Source organism: Pristiophorus japonicus, chromosome 1 (genome assembly GCF_044704955.1).
Source record: "Pristiophorus japonicus isolate sPriJap1 chromosome 1, sPriJap1.hap1, whole genome shotgun sequence".
NCBI lineage: Eukaryota > Metazoa > Chordata > Chondrichthyes > Pristiophoridae > Pristiophorus > Pristiophorus japonicus.
Genome location: NC_091977.1, coordinates 226,988,873 through 227,008,480, shown reverse-complemented (window position 1 = coordinate 227,008,480; position 19,608 = coordinate 226,988,873). Strand labels below are relative to the sequence as shown.

The following is a 19,608-nucleotide window of genomic DNA, read 5'->3' as shown; positions in this document are numbered from 1 at the left end:
TATCGCCGTTCCTTCATCGTCGCTGAGTCAAAATCCTGGAACTCTCTCCATAACAGCACTATGGGAGTACCTTCACCACACAGATTGTAGTGGTTCAAGAAGGCAGCCCACCACCACCATCTCAAGAGCAACTAGGAATGGGCAATAAATGCTGGCCTTGCCAGCAATGCCGACATCCCATGAACGAATAAAAAAAGATATTGTGAAGAAGTCTCGGGACAATGGTCAGAAGTAGGAACACTGGCTAATTTTCCCATTCTTACCTCAGGATATTGAAGCCAATTACAGATCCCCCCCCCCCCGCCCGACTACCACCACCCCATCACTGCATTCCCTGAACTCCAAATTAAACCTCCAAATATTATAGGAAGAGGAGGAGCCCATTCATGCTCTCGAGTCTGTTCCACCATTCAATTAGATCATGGCCGATGCTCCACACGAGTCTCCTCCCACCCACTTCATCTCACCCTATCAACATATCCGTCTATTCCTTTCTCCCTCATGTACTTATCTAGCTTCCCCTTAAAAGCATCTATGCTATTCACCTCAACTGCTCCTTGTGGTAGTGAGTTCCACATTCTCTGGGTGAAGAAGTTTCTCCCGAATTCCCTATTGGATTTATTAGTGACTATCCTATAATTATAACGACTAGTTTTGGACGTACCCACAACCGGAAACATCTTCTCTATGTCTACCTGAGCAAATCCCTCCATAATTTTAAAGACCTCTATTAGGTCACCCCTCAGCCTTCTCTTTCCTAGATTTAATTCAGGGTGGAACTTCCATTTCCAGTCTCCTTGCCCACAGTGAGGAACCTCACCAGCATATATCGAAACACCATGGGAATGCTTATCACTCACACACTGAGGCTGCAATTTCACCAACTGTGGCAGGTCGGTGGTGTGTGGGGAACCCGCTCCTCTCTGAAGCCCGCCCTTTCGAAACAATCTTCCCTAGATTGGGCTTGTTAAGTCCGCTCTGTGAGGTTCCTGACCAATTAACAGGAAGCGGGTCTGATTACCCTTTGGTCATTTCCTGGTCAACCCTGGGTCATTTGATGACTGAGGTGCTGCAAACACTGACAAGCACTGCACAAAGGTGTACGACCTCACCCAAGCTTTCCTATTACTCCCTCAGATGCTTATGGAGGGAATCACAGCACACAGGGAGGTCCTCTTCCCTTCCAATGGGTGGAAAACACCTCCCCAGGACACCAATGCAGCCTGATTGCACATTGCACAGAAGGCACAAGCAGGGATATCGTCAGGAGGTGCTGGCTGCAGTGGTGCAAACCTTTCAATGATCTCAGTAGATTATGAAATGTTACTGTAAAGCCACACTCAACCTCATCCTGATTTGCGACTCATCACATCCCCATCACTCTGCCTTCCCTACCCTACTCCTGCACATCCTTACTCACACCAACTTACCTTGCACCTCCACCCATCCCTCTCTAACTATATTATCATTTCCCCATCTCACGAGCCACCTCTCACACTCACTCTTATCCTTGTCCACTCATACCAACTAATAACACACAAGAGTAGGCACTTGGGTCCTTTAGCTAACTTTCATGTAAAGTTTATGTTGATGTATTGTCAAACATTTGAAATATTTATTTTCAACATTTTGGGTTCGTGGACAGATTAGTGTGCACCTTTGAAAGTATCTTAGTGAGTTGCAGTGAATGGTGAGACATAAGGATACCCCCACAATGGTGATGAGTGTGAAAGGAATGGCTTGAGCATTGTTGGGATACTTTATGGAGCTGGCACATCATGGGACAGTCAGGGTGCACAGCATCAAATGAAGTAAATCTGGCTATAGTGAGGCTATCACTGGCCTCCCGGACAGCAATGTGGTCGGATGCTGATGTCCTGTGTCCTATGCAGCATCAGGTGATTGCGGAGAAGGTTGGTGTTGTTGTTGGTGATGCTGGTGTGCCTGGTGATGATGGTGTTACAACTGATCGTGGTGGGATTCTGAAGACCAAGGTGATATTTTTTCAAGGGCACAGATGCTGCTGGAATAGATGGCAGGTGAGGTTGAGATGACAGCAGCGATCTGTCAATGGTGAGAGCGGTTGCTCCAAAGAGGTGACAGTAAGGTCACTGCAAACACTACCAAACTGCATACAGCTCAAAAGTGTCTTCAAAATTCTGAATACTTCAGCTTATGGCATTGGAAAGTGAACAGCTGCGAAATGGTAGTTTCTATACCACTTTTGCAGCTGTCAACTCGTCAAAGCAATAGAGCGTCATTGAGAACACTTACCTGGCATGTTCCTCAAGGGACGGCAAACTTGTCAAAAACTTGGTAAAATGGTAAGCACCCGGTTAAAATCCTTTTAAATACCTTTAAAGTACCTGTTAAGTATCTTAATTGACAGGCCTGCCACTTGCTGTCGGGTCTGCTTTCCGCATGCAGACCCAGCACTTGAGAAACTGACACGGGGGCGGGTTCAGAGCGGACTTCCGCCTCGCTGTCAATCGGGGCCATTTTGACAGCGGGCCTGCCTCCAAACCCGCACTCGCAGGGCTGGTAAGATTCTGGCCTCACAATGGGCAAGGTATTGGCAAATTTAGGCTTCATGTTAAATAGTTATCAGCAGTCACCCTCTTTGCCAACTGGCTTGCACAAGTACATTTTATTTATGAAGTGAAATACAGATACTCACATTTTTAAGTGGTCCGAATGATGTCTTGGTAAAGCTGAACTGTGCTTGGTTTCAGGGCAAGCAGACGTTCTAGAAGTTGAAAAGGAAACTCATACAGTTTAACCAAAAATATCATGTTATGCATTACACACACCATCACCAGCAACAGCCACCGCTGGTCAAATACACACAGCCCCTTCAGAGCCACCTTGCTGCAAGGCTCACTCACCAAGTCCCATGTCACTTGAGGGTGCTCTGATAATTAAATGACAGCATTTTTAACCATGCTGCTCAACCAGTTTAAGTGTATCTAAGGGTTAAGACATGGCAGGAGAGCTCGGTCGGGTGTTATGCTCCTCCTGTACCATGTGGGAACTCAGGGACACTTCCGGTGTCCCTGACGACTACGTGTGCAGGAAGTGTATCCGCCTCCAGCTCCTGACGGTCCGCGTTACGGAATTGGAGCTGAGGGTGGATTTACTCTGGAGCATCCACGATGCTGAGAATGACGTGAGTATCACGTGTAGTGAGTTGGTCTTACCGCAGAGAAAGGGTCCACAGCCAGATAGGGAATGGAAGACCAGCAGGAAGAGTAGAGCAAGGAAGGTAGTGCAGGGGTCCCCTGCGGTCATCCCCCTGCAAAACAGATACACCGCTTTGGGTACTGTTGAGGGGAATGACTCATCAGGGGAGGGCAGCAGCAGCCAAGTTCATGGCACCGTGGCTGGCTCTGCTGCACAGGAGGGCAAGAAAAAGAGTGGGAGAGCGATAGTGATAGGGGATTCAATTGTGAGGGGAATAGATAGGCGTTTCTGCGGCCGCAACCGAGACTCCAGGATGGTATGTTGCCTCCCTGGTGCAAGGGTCAAGGATGTCTCGGAGCGGGTGCAGGACATTCTGAAATGGGAGGGAGAACAGCCAGTTGTTGTGGTGCACATTGGTACCAACGACATAGGCAAAAAAAGGGATGAGGTCCTACGAAACGAATTTAAGGAGCTAGGAGCTAAATTAAAGAGTAGGACCTCAAAAGTAGTAATCTCGGGATTGCTACCAGTGCCACGTGATAGTCAGAGTAGGAATCGCAGGATAGCGCAGATGAATACGTGGCTTGAGCAGTGGTGCAGCAGGGAGGGATTCAAATTCCTGGGGCATTGGGACCGGTTCTGGGGGAGGTGGGACCAGTACAAACCGGACGGTCTGCACCTGGGCAGGACTGGAACCAATGTCCTAGGGGGAGTGTTTGCTAGTGCTGTTGGGGAGGATTTAAACTAATATGGCAGGGGGATGGGAACCAATGCAGGGAGACAGAGGGAAACAAAAAGGAGCCAAAAGCAAAAGACAGAAAGGAGATGAGGAAAAGTGGAGGGCAGAGAAACCCAAGGCAAAGAACAAAAAGGGCCACTGTACAGCAAAATTCTAAAAGGACAAAGGGTGTTAATAAAACAAGCCTGAAGGCTTTGTGTCTTAATGCAAGGAGTATCCGCAATAAGGTGGATGAATTAATTGTGCAAATAGATGTTAACAAATATGATGTGATTGGGATTACGGAGACGTGGCTCCAAGATGATCAGGGCTGGGAACTCAACATTCAGGGGTATTCAACATTCAGGAAGGATAGAATAAAAGGAAAAGGAGGTGGGGTAGCATTGCTGGTTAAAGAGGAGATTAATGCAATAGTTAGGAAAGACATTAGCTTGGATGATGTGGAATCTATATGGGTAGAGCTGCAGAACACCAAAGGGCAAAAAACGTTAGTAGGAGTTGTGTACAGACCTCCAAACAGTAATAGGGATGTTGGGGAGGGCATCAAACAGGAAATTAGGGGTGCATGCAATAAAGGTGCAGCAGTTATAATGGGTGACTTTAATATGCACATAGATTGGGCTAGCCAAACTGGAAGCAATACGGTGGAGGAGGATTTCCTGGAGTGCATAAGGGATGGTTTTCTAGACCAATATGTTGAGGAACCAACTAGGGGGGAGGCCATCTTAGACTGGGTGTTGTGTAATGAGAGAGGATTAATTAGCAATCTCATTGTGCGAGGCCCCTTGGGGAAGAGTGACCATAATATGGTGGAATTCTGCATTAGGATGGAGAATGAAACAGTAATTTCAGAGACCATGGTCCAGAACTTAAAGAAGGGTAACTTTGAAGGTATGAGGCGTGAATTGGCTAGGATAGATTGGCGAATGATACTTAGGGGGTTGACTGTGGATGGGCAATGGCAGACATTTAGAGACCGCATGGATGAAGTACAACAATTGTACATTCCTGTCTGGCGTAAAAATAAAAAGGGGAAGGTGGCTCAACCGTGGCTATCTAGGGAAATCAGGGATAGTATTAAAGCCAAGGAAGTGGCATACAAATTGGCCAGAAATAGCAGCGAACCTGGGGACTGGGAGAAATTTAGAACTCAGCAGAGGAGGACAAAGGGTTTGATTAGGACAGGGAAAATGGAGTACGAGAAGAAGCTTGCAGGGAACATTAAGGCGGATTGCAAAAGTTTCTATAGGTATGTAAAGAGAAAAAGGTTGGTGAAGACAAACGTAGGTCCCCTGCAGTCAGAATCAGGGGAAGTCATAACGGGGAACAAAGAAATGGCGGATCAATTGAACAAGTACTTTGGTTCGGTATTCACTAAGGAGGATACAAACAACCTTCCGGATATAAAAGGGGTCAGAGGGTCTAGTAAGGAAGAGGAACTGAGGGAAATCTTTATTAGTCGGGAAATTGTGTTGGGGAAATTGATGGGATTGAAGGCCGATAAATCCCCAGGGCCTGATGGACTGCATCCTAGAGTACTTAAGGAGGTGGCCTTGGAAATAGCGGATGCATTGACAGTCATTTTCCAACATTCCATTGACTCTGGATCAGTTCCTATGGAGTGGAGGGTAGCCAATGTAACCCCACTTTTTAAAAAAGGAGGGAGAGAGAAAACAGGGAATTATAGACCGGTCAGCCTGACCTCAGTAGTGGGTAAAGTGATGGAATCAATTATTAAGGATGTCATAGCAGTGCATCTGGAAAATGGTGACATGATAGGTCCAAGTCAGCATGGATTTGTGAAAGGGAAATCATGCTTGACAAATCTTCTGGAATTTTTTGAGGATGTTTCCAGTAAAGTGGACAAGGGAGAACCAGTTGATGTGGTATATTTGGACTTTCAGAAGGCTTTCGACAAGGTCCCACACAAGAGATTAATGTGCAAAGTTAAAGCACATGGGATTGGGGGTAGTGTGCTGACGTGGATTGAGAACTGGTTGTCAGACAGGAAGCAAAGAGTAGGAGTAAACGGGTACTTTTCAGAATGGCAGGCAGTGACTAGTGGAGTGCCGCAAGGTTCTGTGCTGGGGCCCCAGCTGTTTACATTGTACATTAATGATTTAGACGAGGGGATTAAATGCAGTATCTCCAAATTTGCGGATGATACTAAGTTGGGTGGCAGTGTGAGCTGCGAGGAGGATGCTATTAGGCTGCAGAGTGACTTGGATAGGTTAGGTGAGTGGGCAAATGCATGGCAGATGAAGTATAATGTGGATAAATGTGAGGTTATCCACTTTGGTGGTAAAAACAGAGAGACAGACTATTATCTGAATGGTGACAGATTAGGAAAAGGGAAGGTGCAACGAGACCTGGGTGTCATGGTACATCAGTCATTGAAGGTTGGCATGCAGGTACAGCAGGCGGTTAAGAAAGCAAATGGCATGTTGGCCTTCATAGCGAGGGGATTTGAATACAGGGGCAGGGAGGTGTTGCTACAGTTGTACAGGGCCTTGGTGAGGCCACACCTGGAGTATTGTGTACAGTTTTGGTCTCCTAACTTGAGGAAGGACATTCTTGCTATTGAGGGAGTGCAGCGAAGGTTCACCAGACTGATTCCCGGGATGGCGGGACTGACCTATCAAGAAAGATTGGATCAATTGGGATTGTATTCACTGGAGTTCAGAAGAATGAGAGGGGACCTCATAGAAACGTTTAAAATTCTGACGGGTTTAGACAGGTTAGATGCAGAAAGAATGTTCCCAATGTTGGGGAAGTCCAGAACCAGGGGTCACAGTCTGAGGATAAGGGGTAAGCCATTTAGGACCGAGATGAGGAGAAACTTCTTCACCCAGAGAGTGGTGAACCTGTGGAATTCTCTACCACAGAAAGTAGTTGAGGCCAATTCACTAAATATATTCAAAAGGGAGTTAGATGAAGTCCTTACTACTCGGGGGATCAAGGGTTATGGCGAGAAAGCAGGAAGGGGGTACTGAAGTTTCATGTTCAGCCATGAACTCATTGAATGGCGGTGCAGGCTAGAAGGGCTGAATGGCCTGCTCCTGCACCTATTTTCTATGTTTCTATGTTTAACATTGGTGGGATTGCTCTGTAATCGGCAGAACATTGTTCTCAACCAATTCTGTTATAAAGTGGATGCCAGAACACAATTACATTACCATAACTCAATTTTCACCTTCAAATCCCTCCCTGGCCTCATCCCTCCCTATCTCTGTAACCTCCTCCAGTCCTACAACCCTCCGAGATCTCTGCGCTCCCCCAATTTTGGCCTCTTGCGCATCTCCGATTTCCTTCGCTCCAGCATTGGCGGCCATGCCTTCAGCTGCCTGGACCCCAAGCACTGGAACTTCCTCCCTAAACCTCTCCGCCTTTCTCTTTTCCTTTAAGATGCCTCTTAAAACCTATTTCTTTGACCAAGCTTTTGGTCGCTTGTCCTAATATCTCCTTATGTGGCTCAGTGTCAAATTTTGCTTGACAATCGCTGCTGTGAAAGGCGCTGTATAAAATAAAGTTGTTGCTGTACATAGCCGTATTTCCACATTCATACAATTGCTCATTTTTATAAAATATTTATGGCCATCAACAGATTTTTTGGGGGGGAGGTTGCGGGTGAGTTGGGAGTGAGTCTTCCAAATAGGATGCTTAGGATGGACTTTTTATGTGTTTTTTTTATTAAAAACTCTTCCGGCAATTGCTGCCAAATTATCTACCGCAATGACACAAACATTTCCACAGAAATTTTATGCTGGCAGAAAAATCAAAGCACTCAATCAAATAACCGCAGCCATAGTCGCAGCAAAGCTGAAAAGCGGATCCTGAACCCAATTCCAGCCTGTAAATCCAGGAAATGTTGCTTGTCTTAGGAGCACCCTCCAAATTACAGTATAAATAGTCATTCCCAGGGGCAATTTCCGCTATTGCATTAATTTTATAAGCGCAATCTGTCTGAAATCGGCCAAAACAGTATAAAAGATCGAGGAATTTTAAGCGCAAATTATGTCCAGCATAAATTGAGTTTTCCGTGATCTTTTGCCCTGGTTTAAAAATCACCGCACTGGAAGCTGGCCCGTCCCACAGATCGAATGAATGAGGATGGCGGGTTTACATAAGAACATAAGAATTAGGAGCAGGAGCAGACCATTCGGCCCCTCGAGCCTGCTCTGCCATTCAATGAGACCATGGCTGAATTTCTATCTCACCTCCACCTTCCTGCACTGTCCCCATATCCCTTGATACCCTTAATATTCAAAAATCTATCGATCTCTGGTGAATATACTCAAAGACTAGGCCTCCACAGCCCTCTGTGGTAGAGAATTCCAAATATTCACCACCCTCTGAGTGAAGAAGTTTCTCCTCATCTCAGTCATAAATGGCCGACCCCTTATTCTGAGACAGTGACCCCTTGTTCTAGACTCCCCAGCCAGGGGAAACATCCTCCCTACATCTATGCTGTCAAGCCCTGTAAGAATTTTGTATGTTTCAATGAGGTCACCTCTCATTCATCTAAACTCTAGTAAATATAGGTCTAGTCTGCTCAATCTCTCCTCGTGGGACAATCCCCCATTTCTGGTAATTGCGGCCATGCAAGGAGGCTTTTCAAATTGAGCTGGCTGTTTTTGATGCACAGGCAATAGTATACACATTTTAAAAGCTTTTAAATATTAAAAAATATTTAATTTATTCAGAAAATGACTAGAATACACTAATGAAACCAGTAAATGGTTCAGTATAGGTTTCTTTTAAAGTCATTTTCAGTGATATTAAGTTGGGTTATTCATAGGTCGTGGACTGGACACTCTGATTAAAAATTCTTAGATTTTGTGATAAACCCATTTTCAGCTGTATTAATCAAACTGCACCAGGATCTTAAATACATCAAGGAATACTTAGTAAGGGAAGGGGGGGAAAAGTAGCACTTACGTTCTATTATGCTGCCCAATTGTGCTGCTTCAGGGAAGATTTTACATTTGTGATTATGAAAATAAGCTTCAGCAGAAACTTAAACTATAACATTACTTCGGAAAGAAAGCACAATTTGCGCTCAAAGCAGAAACTCTACCCATGTTCAGGAGTGAGTCTGAAAGGTATTAAAGGTTATGGAGCCAAGGTGGGTAGATGGCGTTAACTGAATAGGGGAACAGGCTCGAGGGGCTGAATGGCCTCCTCCTGTTCCTATGTATTGCCCAGTATCTAATTGTACGATATCCACAATCTAGAGATACAACAATATAACAATCTGAGCTGAATATTGGGCCAGAGAATTTGTTGCTAAAATCACAGTGAGTTCAATGGCGCTCGCCGTTATCAATGAGTAAATAACCCAGCGACTTGTGATGAGGAAGAAATACCCTGTGAGTTGCAACTCATCACAAGAAGCTGGCCGATTTTCACAGCTCCGCCTTTAGCCTCTCCCTCAACCTCTCTGTGAGTTTCATGAAATTGCTGCATTTATCACTTTAATGGCAGTAGTATATTAAAGGCATTACATAAATGCAAGTTGTTGTTGATGGATAGGTGATCACACTGCGATGCAATGCAGCCACTGCAGGAACAGCACTGGGTGCATTCGTTGCTAAGACAGTTATGGATAACTTTTGAGTTACAGGCTGAAAAATGTTACAAAGGAGCAATTTTACCTCGTGGATGATTGTTAAATGTGCCGCAGGTGAGATGTCTCAGCTACACTCAACTTGTGTTGAAGTACAGAAGGTGGCCTGTTCTAGAATGGAAAGGGCTTTCAAGTGCATCCCTATGGCCTCTGCCTGACGCAGAGAGCACTTCACTAAAACTGTTTCTCTTTTGCGAGTTTAGTTTTGCCGATGAGAGATAGGATTAAGATTTTAAAACCTACCAATACAATCACTTCAGGCAGAGTGTGTGACAGACATTGAAATCTCTTACCACAGCGCCACCTACTGTCATAACTGGTACTACAGGTAGTATAATAGATGTGCAATCATACGTAACAACAACTTGCATTTATATAGCGCCTTTAACATAGTAAAAACGTTCCAAGGTGCCGCACAGGAGCGTTATCAGACAAAATTTGACACCGAGCCACATAAAAAGACATTAGGACAGGTGACCAAAAGCTTGGTCAAAGAGGTAGGTTTTAAAGGAGGAGAGGTAGAGAGGCGGAAAGGTTTAGGGAGGGAATTCCAGAGCTTAGGACCCAGGTAGCTGAAGGCACGGCCACCAATGGTGGAGCGCTGAAAATTGATAGATACGCAAGAGGCCAGAGTTGGAGGAACGTAGAGATCTCGGAGGGATGTCGAGCTGGAGGAGGTTATAGAGATAGGGAGGGCTGAGGCCATGGAGGGATTTGAACACAAGGATAAGAATTTTAAATTTGAGGTGTTGTTGGATTGGGAGCTAATGCAGGTCAGTGAGGGCAGGGGCGATGGGTGAGTGTGCGAGTTATGATACCGGCAGAAAAGTAGAGATCATAAAAGTTTTAGCTGAAATGCACACCCCACGTACCGAGTTTAATATGCAATAAATTGATGTGCCAATACATAAATCAAAGTGCATTCTGGTTCATTCCTCTTTTTAAAATAATAATCTCTGGCAAAATCAATTAAATGAAAACTGGGCACGTTCCATAAATGATGGTGATCTGCTCCACTAGATTGCACAAACTAAGATTTTATTCTCTGTAATTTAGCTGTTTTTAAGTTATTAAAAGGAACTGATAGGGTAGATACAGGACTAGGGGACAATGCCTGAAAAGTAGAGCCAGGCCTTTCAGGTGAAGCTAGGAAACACTTCTACACACAAAGAGTGGTAAACGTTTTGAACTCTCTTCCATAAACGGCAGTTGATTGTTGTGCTATTTCTAGAGAGCACACAACACACACACAGCCTAACATGGCAGAAGGTTCCAGACGTTACCTGTCAGGTGACCTGGCCTGTTTATTATTAACAGCACTGGCTGCAGTAACACAGGAGTCCACAGTGTGGAGCTACAGACATTACACTTCTCCCTCCTTAATGAAGAAGTTATTATAACAAACAATCATCATTCATAATTGCATGATTTTATACATAACAAAAGATATGGACTTATTTTGCCATATTTACAAATCAAGCTTAACCTCTTGTTTTCTGTTTCGAAGAGGATATCTTCGCTCTCGAACAGAACCTTCCAAACATGGTGTCGAATTTAAACTCATTCGAGGCTGATCCTGAGGAAAGTTTTCCTCCAAGGGATGCCCTTGATTTCCATTTGAACTCTCTCTAACTTCAGACTATTTGTCTACCTGACTCGGACTCAGACTTAAATTCTGACATTCTCTTGGATTTGTTTCTAGTACATTGATTGTAGGATATGCTACTGGTGTATCAAAACTATCTGATGAGTCAGAAATAATTGAATCATTCCCACCTTCAACTACTTCCACATCTGTAAAATGTGATCAATGTGAACAAGCCTAACCAGTCCATGATCAAACATGTGCGAGGACCACACATCTTCACCACTTTTCCTAGTAACCACTTTAACCATTTATGGTGATGGTTCTTCACTCTCACCTTCTGATTTAATTTCACACCTCTCTTTTACTCTACCTCTATCATGATTCTCTTTCTGTCTTAATTGTGTCTCTTCTACGGACTGTGCCAAGTTTGGTTTTAACAACGAGAATCTGGTTTGTGGCTGTTGTTTGAGAAACAACTCTGCTGGTGTTCTACCAATAGTTGTGTGACGAGTATTACGATACGAAATTAGAAAATTAGCCAATTTGCAGTCCAATGACAACTGTTATTTCTTTGGATTTGGATCCAACATCTGTTTGATGAGAGCACGTTTTACAATTTGTACAGAGTGCTCTGCTGCACCATTCGAAGCAGAGTGTTACGGTGATGCTCGTGAACTGTGCAAATTCTTCTGAACGAAATCGTGGCCCATTGTCAGAAACAATTTCTTCTGGGAGGCCAAATGAAGAAAAAAATCTTCGCAAAATGTCTAATGTTTTACTTGTTGTTATTTTCCATATTGGAAACACCTCTACCCACTTTGAATAGCTATCAATCACAATGAACAATTGTTGTCCTTCTAGCTCAGCAAAATCGATATGTAGCCTTTGCCACACCCTGGGAGGCCATTTCCATGGCTGTAATGGTACTGATGGTGTTTGCTTGCTTACCGATTGACATGTCGTACACTGACTCATGATGTACTCTATATCTTTATCAAGACCTGGCCACCATAAATAACTGCATGCAAAACTCTTGGTAAAGCACATTCCCAGGTGCTGGTCATGGAGGTCTTCTAATAATTTGGACCTGAATTTATTTGGTATAACCACTCTTGTACCCCACATGATACAATCTTTATCGACTGATAATTCATTCCTACGAATGAAGAATGGATATGTATCTTTGTCTGGTACCTGGTTTGGCCATCCATTTGCAATATACTCATACACCTTTGACATCACTGGGTCACGTTTGGTTGCTCTACCAATCTCTTCAGCTGTGACTGGCAGTTCATCAATGTATGAAAAATAAAACACTTCTTCCCTATCGGGTGTAACTTGTGATGGGGAAGGCAATCTAGACATAGCATCAGCATTATTGTGATCAGCTGATCGACTGTATTCAATATCATATGTATATGCTGACAAAATCAAAGCCCATCTCTGCATTCGGGCTGCAGCTAATGTTAGAACTGGGGACTTTGGATGGAGAATTGCTGTCAGGGGCTTACGGTCCGTAACGCTGGTAAACTTATTTGTGAAACTTCTTGACCCCAAAAGTTAATGCCAAAGCTTCCTTTTCGATTTGCACATAATTACACTCACTGGCACTGACAGTGGGTGAAGCAAAAGCAATTGGTCTCTCCTCCCCACTACATAATACGTGAGAGATCACTGCCCCAACTCCATATTGAGAGGCATCACATGTTAGCTTGATCTCCTTGGATATGTCATAGTGAACTTACATAGTGCTCTTTACCAATTTGCTTTTGCTCTCCTTGAATGCTGCATCGCATTCTTTTGACCACTTCCAATGGATATGTTTTTCAATAGTTCATTCAGTGGATGTAATACTGTAGTCAAATTTGGTAGTGTTATGCTCATAATAAAGTAATGCAACTGAGTACTGTAGACAATGAGTAAGTGTGACCTTAGCTCCTTTATTCAAACTCCAGAATGCTGGGACAGCATGGGAGACCTGCTTATATACAGTGCTCCCAAGGGACTCCAACAGGTATGCTCTCTGGTGGTAGTATGCTACATGTTGCCTAGGGTTGCATACATAACATCATTCCCTCCCAAAGTCAATAGTGCACTTACTTACAGGGTGAGACGATCTGGGGCTTTTCGTTCCCTTGTCGATCGTCTCGGTACAAATGCAGGTGTGGGTGAGTTGGTTGGTTCTTCGCTGGGCTGCTGGGCAGCTGGGGATGGTGAGTTCAGCTTCGTGGTCGACCGTGATATCGGTTGCCAGTTGTAAATGTGTGTTGGAGGGTCGAATTTGTTGGTGTCCTCTTCGGGTTGCTCATGGCTGTTTGCGAATCGCAGTTTGGTTTGGTCCAAATGCTTTCTGCAAGTTAGTCCATTCGCAAGTTTGACCTGAAACACCCTACTCCCTTCTTTGGCTATGACGGTGCCAGCAAGCCATTTGGGACCATGTCCATAGTTGAGTACAAATACAGGATCATTGACTTGAATATCACGTGACAAATTTGCGCGATCATGGTACATGCTTTGTTGATGCTGCCTGCACTCGACGTGATCATGGAGATCAGGGTGGACAAGAGAGAGCCTTGTTTTGAGCGCCCTTTTCATGAGCAGCTCGGCTGGGGGAACTCCAGTGAGCAAGTGGGGTCTGGTGCGGTAGCTGAGCAGGACTCGGGTCAGGCGGGTCTGCAGGGAGCCTTCCGACGTATGTTTCAAGCTTTGCTTGATGGTTTGGACTGCCCGTTCTGCCTGGCCGTTGGATGCGGGCTTGAATGGGGCAAATGTGACATGCTAGATCCCATTGCGGGTCATGAATTCCTTGAATTCAGCACTGGTGAAGCACGGCCCATTGTCGCTGACGAGGAGATCAGGCAAGCCGTGCGTGGCGAACATGGCTCGTAGGCTTTCGATGGTGGCAGTGGACGTGCTTACAGACATTATTACACACTCAATCCATTTTGAATAAGCATCCACAACAACCAAAAACATCTTGCCTAGAAACGGGCCCGGAAAGTCAAAGTGGATCCTAGACCACGGTTTGGAGGGCCATGACCACAAACTTAACAGTGCCTCTCTGGGTGCATTGCTCAGTTGAGAGCAAGTGTTGCATTGGCACAGACATGACTCCAAATCTGAGTCGATGCTGGGCCACCACACATGGGATCTGGCAATAGCTTTCATCATTACTATGCCTGGGTGGGTACTGTGTAGGTCGCGTATGAACGTTTCCCTGCCTTTCTTGGGCAAAACCACACGATTATCCCACAAAAGACAGTCCGCTTGTATGGCCATTTCGTCTTTGCGCTGCTGGAATGGCTTGGTCTCTTCATGCATCACTGCTGGGATGCTGGACCAGCTCCCATGAAGGACACAGTTTTTTACAAGGGACAGTAAAGGATCCTGGCTGGTCCAGGTCCTGATCTGGCGGGCCGTAACGAGTGACTTTTCGTTTTCAAATGCATCCAACACCAAGAGCAAGTCTGCAGGCTGTGACATTTCCACCCCGGTGGTGGGCAATGGTAGCCGACTGAGAGCACCAGCGCAGTTCTCTGTGCCTGGTCTGTGGCGGATTACATAGTTATATGTTGACAGCGTGAGCACCCATCTTTGGATGCGGGCAGAGGCATTGGTATTAATCCCTTTGCTCTCTGAGAATAGCGATAAGAGCGGCTTATGGTCAGTTTCTAACTCAAACTTGAGATCAAACAGATACTGGTGCATTTTTTTCACCCCGTAAACGCATGCCAGAGTTTCTTTTTCAATCATGCTGTAGGTCCTTTCGGCCTTGGACAAACTCCTGGATGCGTAGGCGACCGGTTGCAATGTTTCCGATTCGTTTGCTTGTTGTAACACACATCCGACCCCATACGAAGACGCATCGCAAGCTAGCACTAAACGTTTATATAGGTTATACAGAACAAGCAGTTTGTTGGAACATGACAGATTTCTGGCTTTCTCAAAAGCAGCCTCTTGTGATTTCCCCCATACCCAGTCATCCGCCTTGCGTAAAAGCACATGTAGGGGTTCTAGCAAGGTGCTTAACTCGGGTAGGAAATTACCAAAATAGTTGAGGAGTTCCAGGAACAACTGCAGCTCCCTCACGTTCTGTGGTCTCGGCGGGTTCTTGATGGCCTCCGATTTGGCATCGATGGGTCTGATGCCGTCTGCGTGATTCTTCTCCCTAAGAACTCGACCTCTGGCGCCAGGAAACACATTTCGAGCATTTCAACCTGAGTCCCACATGATCTAGTCAACTTAGAACCTCTTCCAGGTTCTGCAAGTGTTCGATGGCGTCCCGACCTGTGATCAGTATGTCGTCCTGGAAAATCACGGTGCGCGGAACCGACTTTAGTAGGCTCTCCATGTTTCTTTGAAAAATTGCCACGCTGATCAAATCCCAAACAGGCATCTATTGTAGATGAACAGACCTTTGTGTGTGTTGATGCAGGTGAGGCCTTTCGAAGATTCCTCCAGCTTCTGCATCATGTAGGCCGAGGTCAGGTCCAACTTGGTGAACGCCTTCCCTCCAGCCAGGGTCGCAAATAGGTCGTCTGCCTTGGGTAGCGGGTACTGGTCCTATCGAGAAAAACGGTTAATCGTTACATTATAGTCCCCACAAATTCTGACCGTGTCATCGCCTTTGAGAATCGGAACAATCGGACTGGCATACTCATTGAACTCCACCGGCGCGATGATGCCCTCTCGTTGCAGCCTGTCCAGCTCAATTTCCATTTTCTCTCGCATCATATATGGCACCACCCGTGCTCTGTGGTGGATGGGTCGTGTACCGGGAATCAAGTGGATCTGCACCTTCGCCCCCGAGAAACTTCCGATACCTGGCTCAAACACCAACGGGAATTTGCTCAGAACCTGGACACATGAGGCGTCGTCGACAGACGAAAGCGCTAGGAGGTCATCCCAGTTGCAGCGGATTTTTCCCAGCCAGCTTCTGCCAATCAGTGTGGGGCCATCTCCTGGTACAATCCATAGTGCTCCAGCATAGGAGACTTTTACTGCTGCGCTGCCAATAACAGGGATCAGCTCTTTAGTGTAAGTTCTTAGCTTGGTATGAATGGGGCTAAGCTTGGACCTGTGTGCCTTGTTGCACCACGGCCTGTCGAAGGCCTTTTTGCTCATGATAGACTGACTCGCACCCGTGTCCAGTCCCATGGATACTGGAATTCCGTCCACTTCGACTTTTAGCATGATCGGTGGACATTTCATGGTGAAGGTGTGTGCCCCGTACACTTCTGCCTCCTCGGTTCGAGTCTCTAGTTCAGCCTGACCCGCCATGGATCGATGCTCCGCTGCAACGTGGTGGTTTGCAGGGTTTGCAGCTCGTCTGCACATTCATTGGAGGTGTCCCATTGTTCCACAGCCTTTGCACACATAATGTTTGAAGCGGCATTGATGAGCTCGATGATCACCTCTGCAGCGCCAACAAGGTGTTAACTGCCTCGCATTAACGTTTGATGGTGGACTCTGGGTCATCTGAGGTCATGCAGCTGCAGGCGTGTACGTTCTGCCATATGCATTCCTGCCTGAAAACGACATTAATTTGTGTACAGTACTTGCCGAAACTTCTTTATGCTGCGAAATTTGTTTGGTGTTATCGCTGGAGGACATCGCTATGGCTTTGCTCAGGTTCGGTGTTTCAACAGTCAATAGTTTGCGAAGGATAACCTCATGGCCAATGCCAAGCACAAAGAAGTCTCTTAGCATTTGCTCAAGGAATTTATCAAATTCGCAATGTCCTGCAAGGCGCCTTAGTTCGGCAATGTAGCTCGCCACTTCCTGGCCTTCAGACCGTTAACATGTGTAAAATCGATACCTTGCCATCAGAACACTCTCCTTCAGATTTAGGTGCTCCCGGACCAGCGTACACAGTTCTTCATAGGATTTAGAAGATTCACCGGAGCTAGAAGATTCTTCATGAGGCCATAGGTTGTTGCCCCACAGATGGTGAGGGGGATCGCCCTTCGTTTGGAGCGTTCTCCATCCCCTTCCAGCTCATTGGCCACGAAGTATTGGTCGAGTCGCTCCATGAAGGCCTCCCAATCATCCCTTTGTGAAAATTTCTCCAGGTTGCGTGATTGTTCATAAGAACATAAGAACATAAGAATTAGGAACAGGAGTAGGCCATCTAGCCCCTCGAGCCTGCTCCGCCATTCAATAAGATCATGGCTGATCTGGCCGTGGACTCAGCTCCACTTACCCATCTGCTCCCCATAACCCTTAATTCCCTTATTGGTTAAAAATCTATTTATCTGTGATTTGAATACATTCAATGAGCTAGCCTCAACTGCTTCCTTGGGCATAGAATTCCACAGATTCACAACCCTCTGGGAGAAGAAATTCCTTCTCAACTCGGTTTTAAATTGGCTCCCCCGTATTTTGAGGCTGTGCCCCCTAGTTCTAGTCTCCCCAACCAGGGGAAACAACCTCTCTGCCTCTATCTTGTCTATCCCTTTCATTATTTTAAATGTTTCTATAAGATCACCCCTCATCCTTCTGAACTCCAACGAGTAAAGACCCAGTCTACTCAATCTATCATCATAAGGTAATCCCCTCATCTCCGGAATCAGCCTAGTGAATCGTCTCTGTACCCCCTTCAAAGCTAGTATATCCTTCCTTAAGTAAGGTGACCAAAACTGCACGCAGTACTCCAGGTGCGGCCTCACCAATACCCTGTACAGTTGCAGCAGGACCTCCCTGCTTTTGTACTCCATCCCTCTCGCAATGAAGGCCAACATTCCATTCGCCTTCCTGATGACCTGCTGCACCTGCATACTAACTTTTTGGGATTCATGCACAAGGACCCCCAGGTCCCTCTGCACCGCAGCATGTTGTAATTTCTCCCCATTCAAATAATGTTCCCTTTTACTGTTTTATTTCCAAGGTGGATGACCTCACATTTTCCGACATTGTATTCCATCTGCCAAACCTTAGCCCATTCGCTTAACCTATCTAAATCTCTTTGCAGCCTCTCTGTGTCCTCTACACAACCCGCTTTCCCACTAATCTTTGTGTCATCTGCAAATTTTGTTACACTACACTCGGTCCCCTCTTCCAGGTCATCTATGTATATTGTAAACAGTTGTATCCCAGCACCGATCCCTGTGGCACACCACTAACCACCCATTTCCAACCCGAAAAGGACCCATTTATCCCGACTCTCTGCTTTCTGTTCGCCAGCCAATTCTCTATCCATGCTAATACATTTCCTCTGACTCCGCGTACCTTTATCTTCTGCAGTAACCTTTTGTGTGGCACCTTATCGAATGCCTTTTGGAAATCTAACTACACCACATCCATCGGTACACCTCTATCCACCATGCTCGTTATATCCTCAAAGAATTCCAGTAAGTTAGTTAAACATGATTTCCCCTTCATGAATCCATGTTGCGTCTGCTTGATTGCACTATTCCTATCTCGATGTCCCGCTATTTCTTCCTTAATGATAGCTTCAAGCATTTTCCCCACTACAGATGTTAAACTAACCGGCCTATAGTTGCCTGCCTTTTGTCTGCCCCCTTTTTTAAACATTAGCTGCTTTCCAATCCAATGATACCTCCCCAGACTCCAGAGAATTTTGGTAGATTATAACGAATGCATCTGCTATAACTTCCGCCATCTCTTTTAATACCCTGGGATGCATTTCATCAGGACCAGAGGACTTGTGTACCTTGAGTCCCATTAGCCTGTCTAGCACTACCCCCCTAGTGATAGTGATTGTCTCATCACCAGTTGTTATGCTCATAATAAAGTAATGCAACTGAGTACTGTAGACAATGAGTAAGTGTGACCTTAGCTCCTTTATTCAAACTCCAGAGTGCTGGTACCGCATGGGAGGCCTGTTTATATACAGTGCTCCCAAGGGATGCTGGATCCCTAGGGACTCCAACAGGTACGCCCTTTGGTGGCGGTATGATACAGGTTGCCTAGGCTTGCATACATAACAAGTAGGAACTTCCCATAATAGTTCAAAAGACCCAAAAATTATCCAAGTTCAGTGACATTCTTGGGAGTGGGTGCATTTCTGATTGCATCCAGCTTTCCCTTGGTTGGATGTAAACCATCTTTGTCTACTCTGTACCCTAAGTACTCCACTGAGTTTTGAAATAACTCACACTTGCGAGCAGACACTCGTACTCGGTGCTTCTCTAGCAGTTTGAGGACTTCATTCAATATGTTATAATGAATTTGCCTATTTGGTGCTGAAGTTAGTATGTCATCTAAATAACATACTACCCCGTTAATACCTTGCAAAATCTGATTCATCATCCCTTGGAATATGGCAGGGGCGGAAGACACTCCAAACGGTAGCCTATTAAATTGATATAGGCCCAGTTGAGTATTTATAGTCAAGCATGACTTGGACCCCTCATCTAGTTCAAGCTATAAGTAGCCTTGAAGCCTTGGATTGGACTGCCTGTTTCGCAGAACACCTTCGGATAATTCCTGATGACATCATCCTTTGACGGAAAT

General features: G+C 45.5%; 1 protein-coding gene across 1 annotated transcript in view; it reads right to left on the bottom strand.

Moving 5' to 3' along the window:
- Positions 1-19,608, bottom strand: part of LOC139260830 (cilia- and flagella-associated protein 95-like) — a 68,449-nt gene that overhangs the window by 17,628 nt on the left and 31,213 nt on the right. Inside the window, exon 4 of the mRNA XM_070877041.1 lies at positions 2,678-2,746. Within this exon, the coding sequence (XP_070733142.1) occupies positions 2,678-2,746 (69 nt within the window). The remainder of the gene's footprint in view (positions 1-2,677; positions 2,747-19,608) is intronic.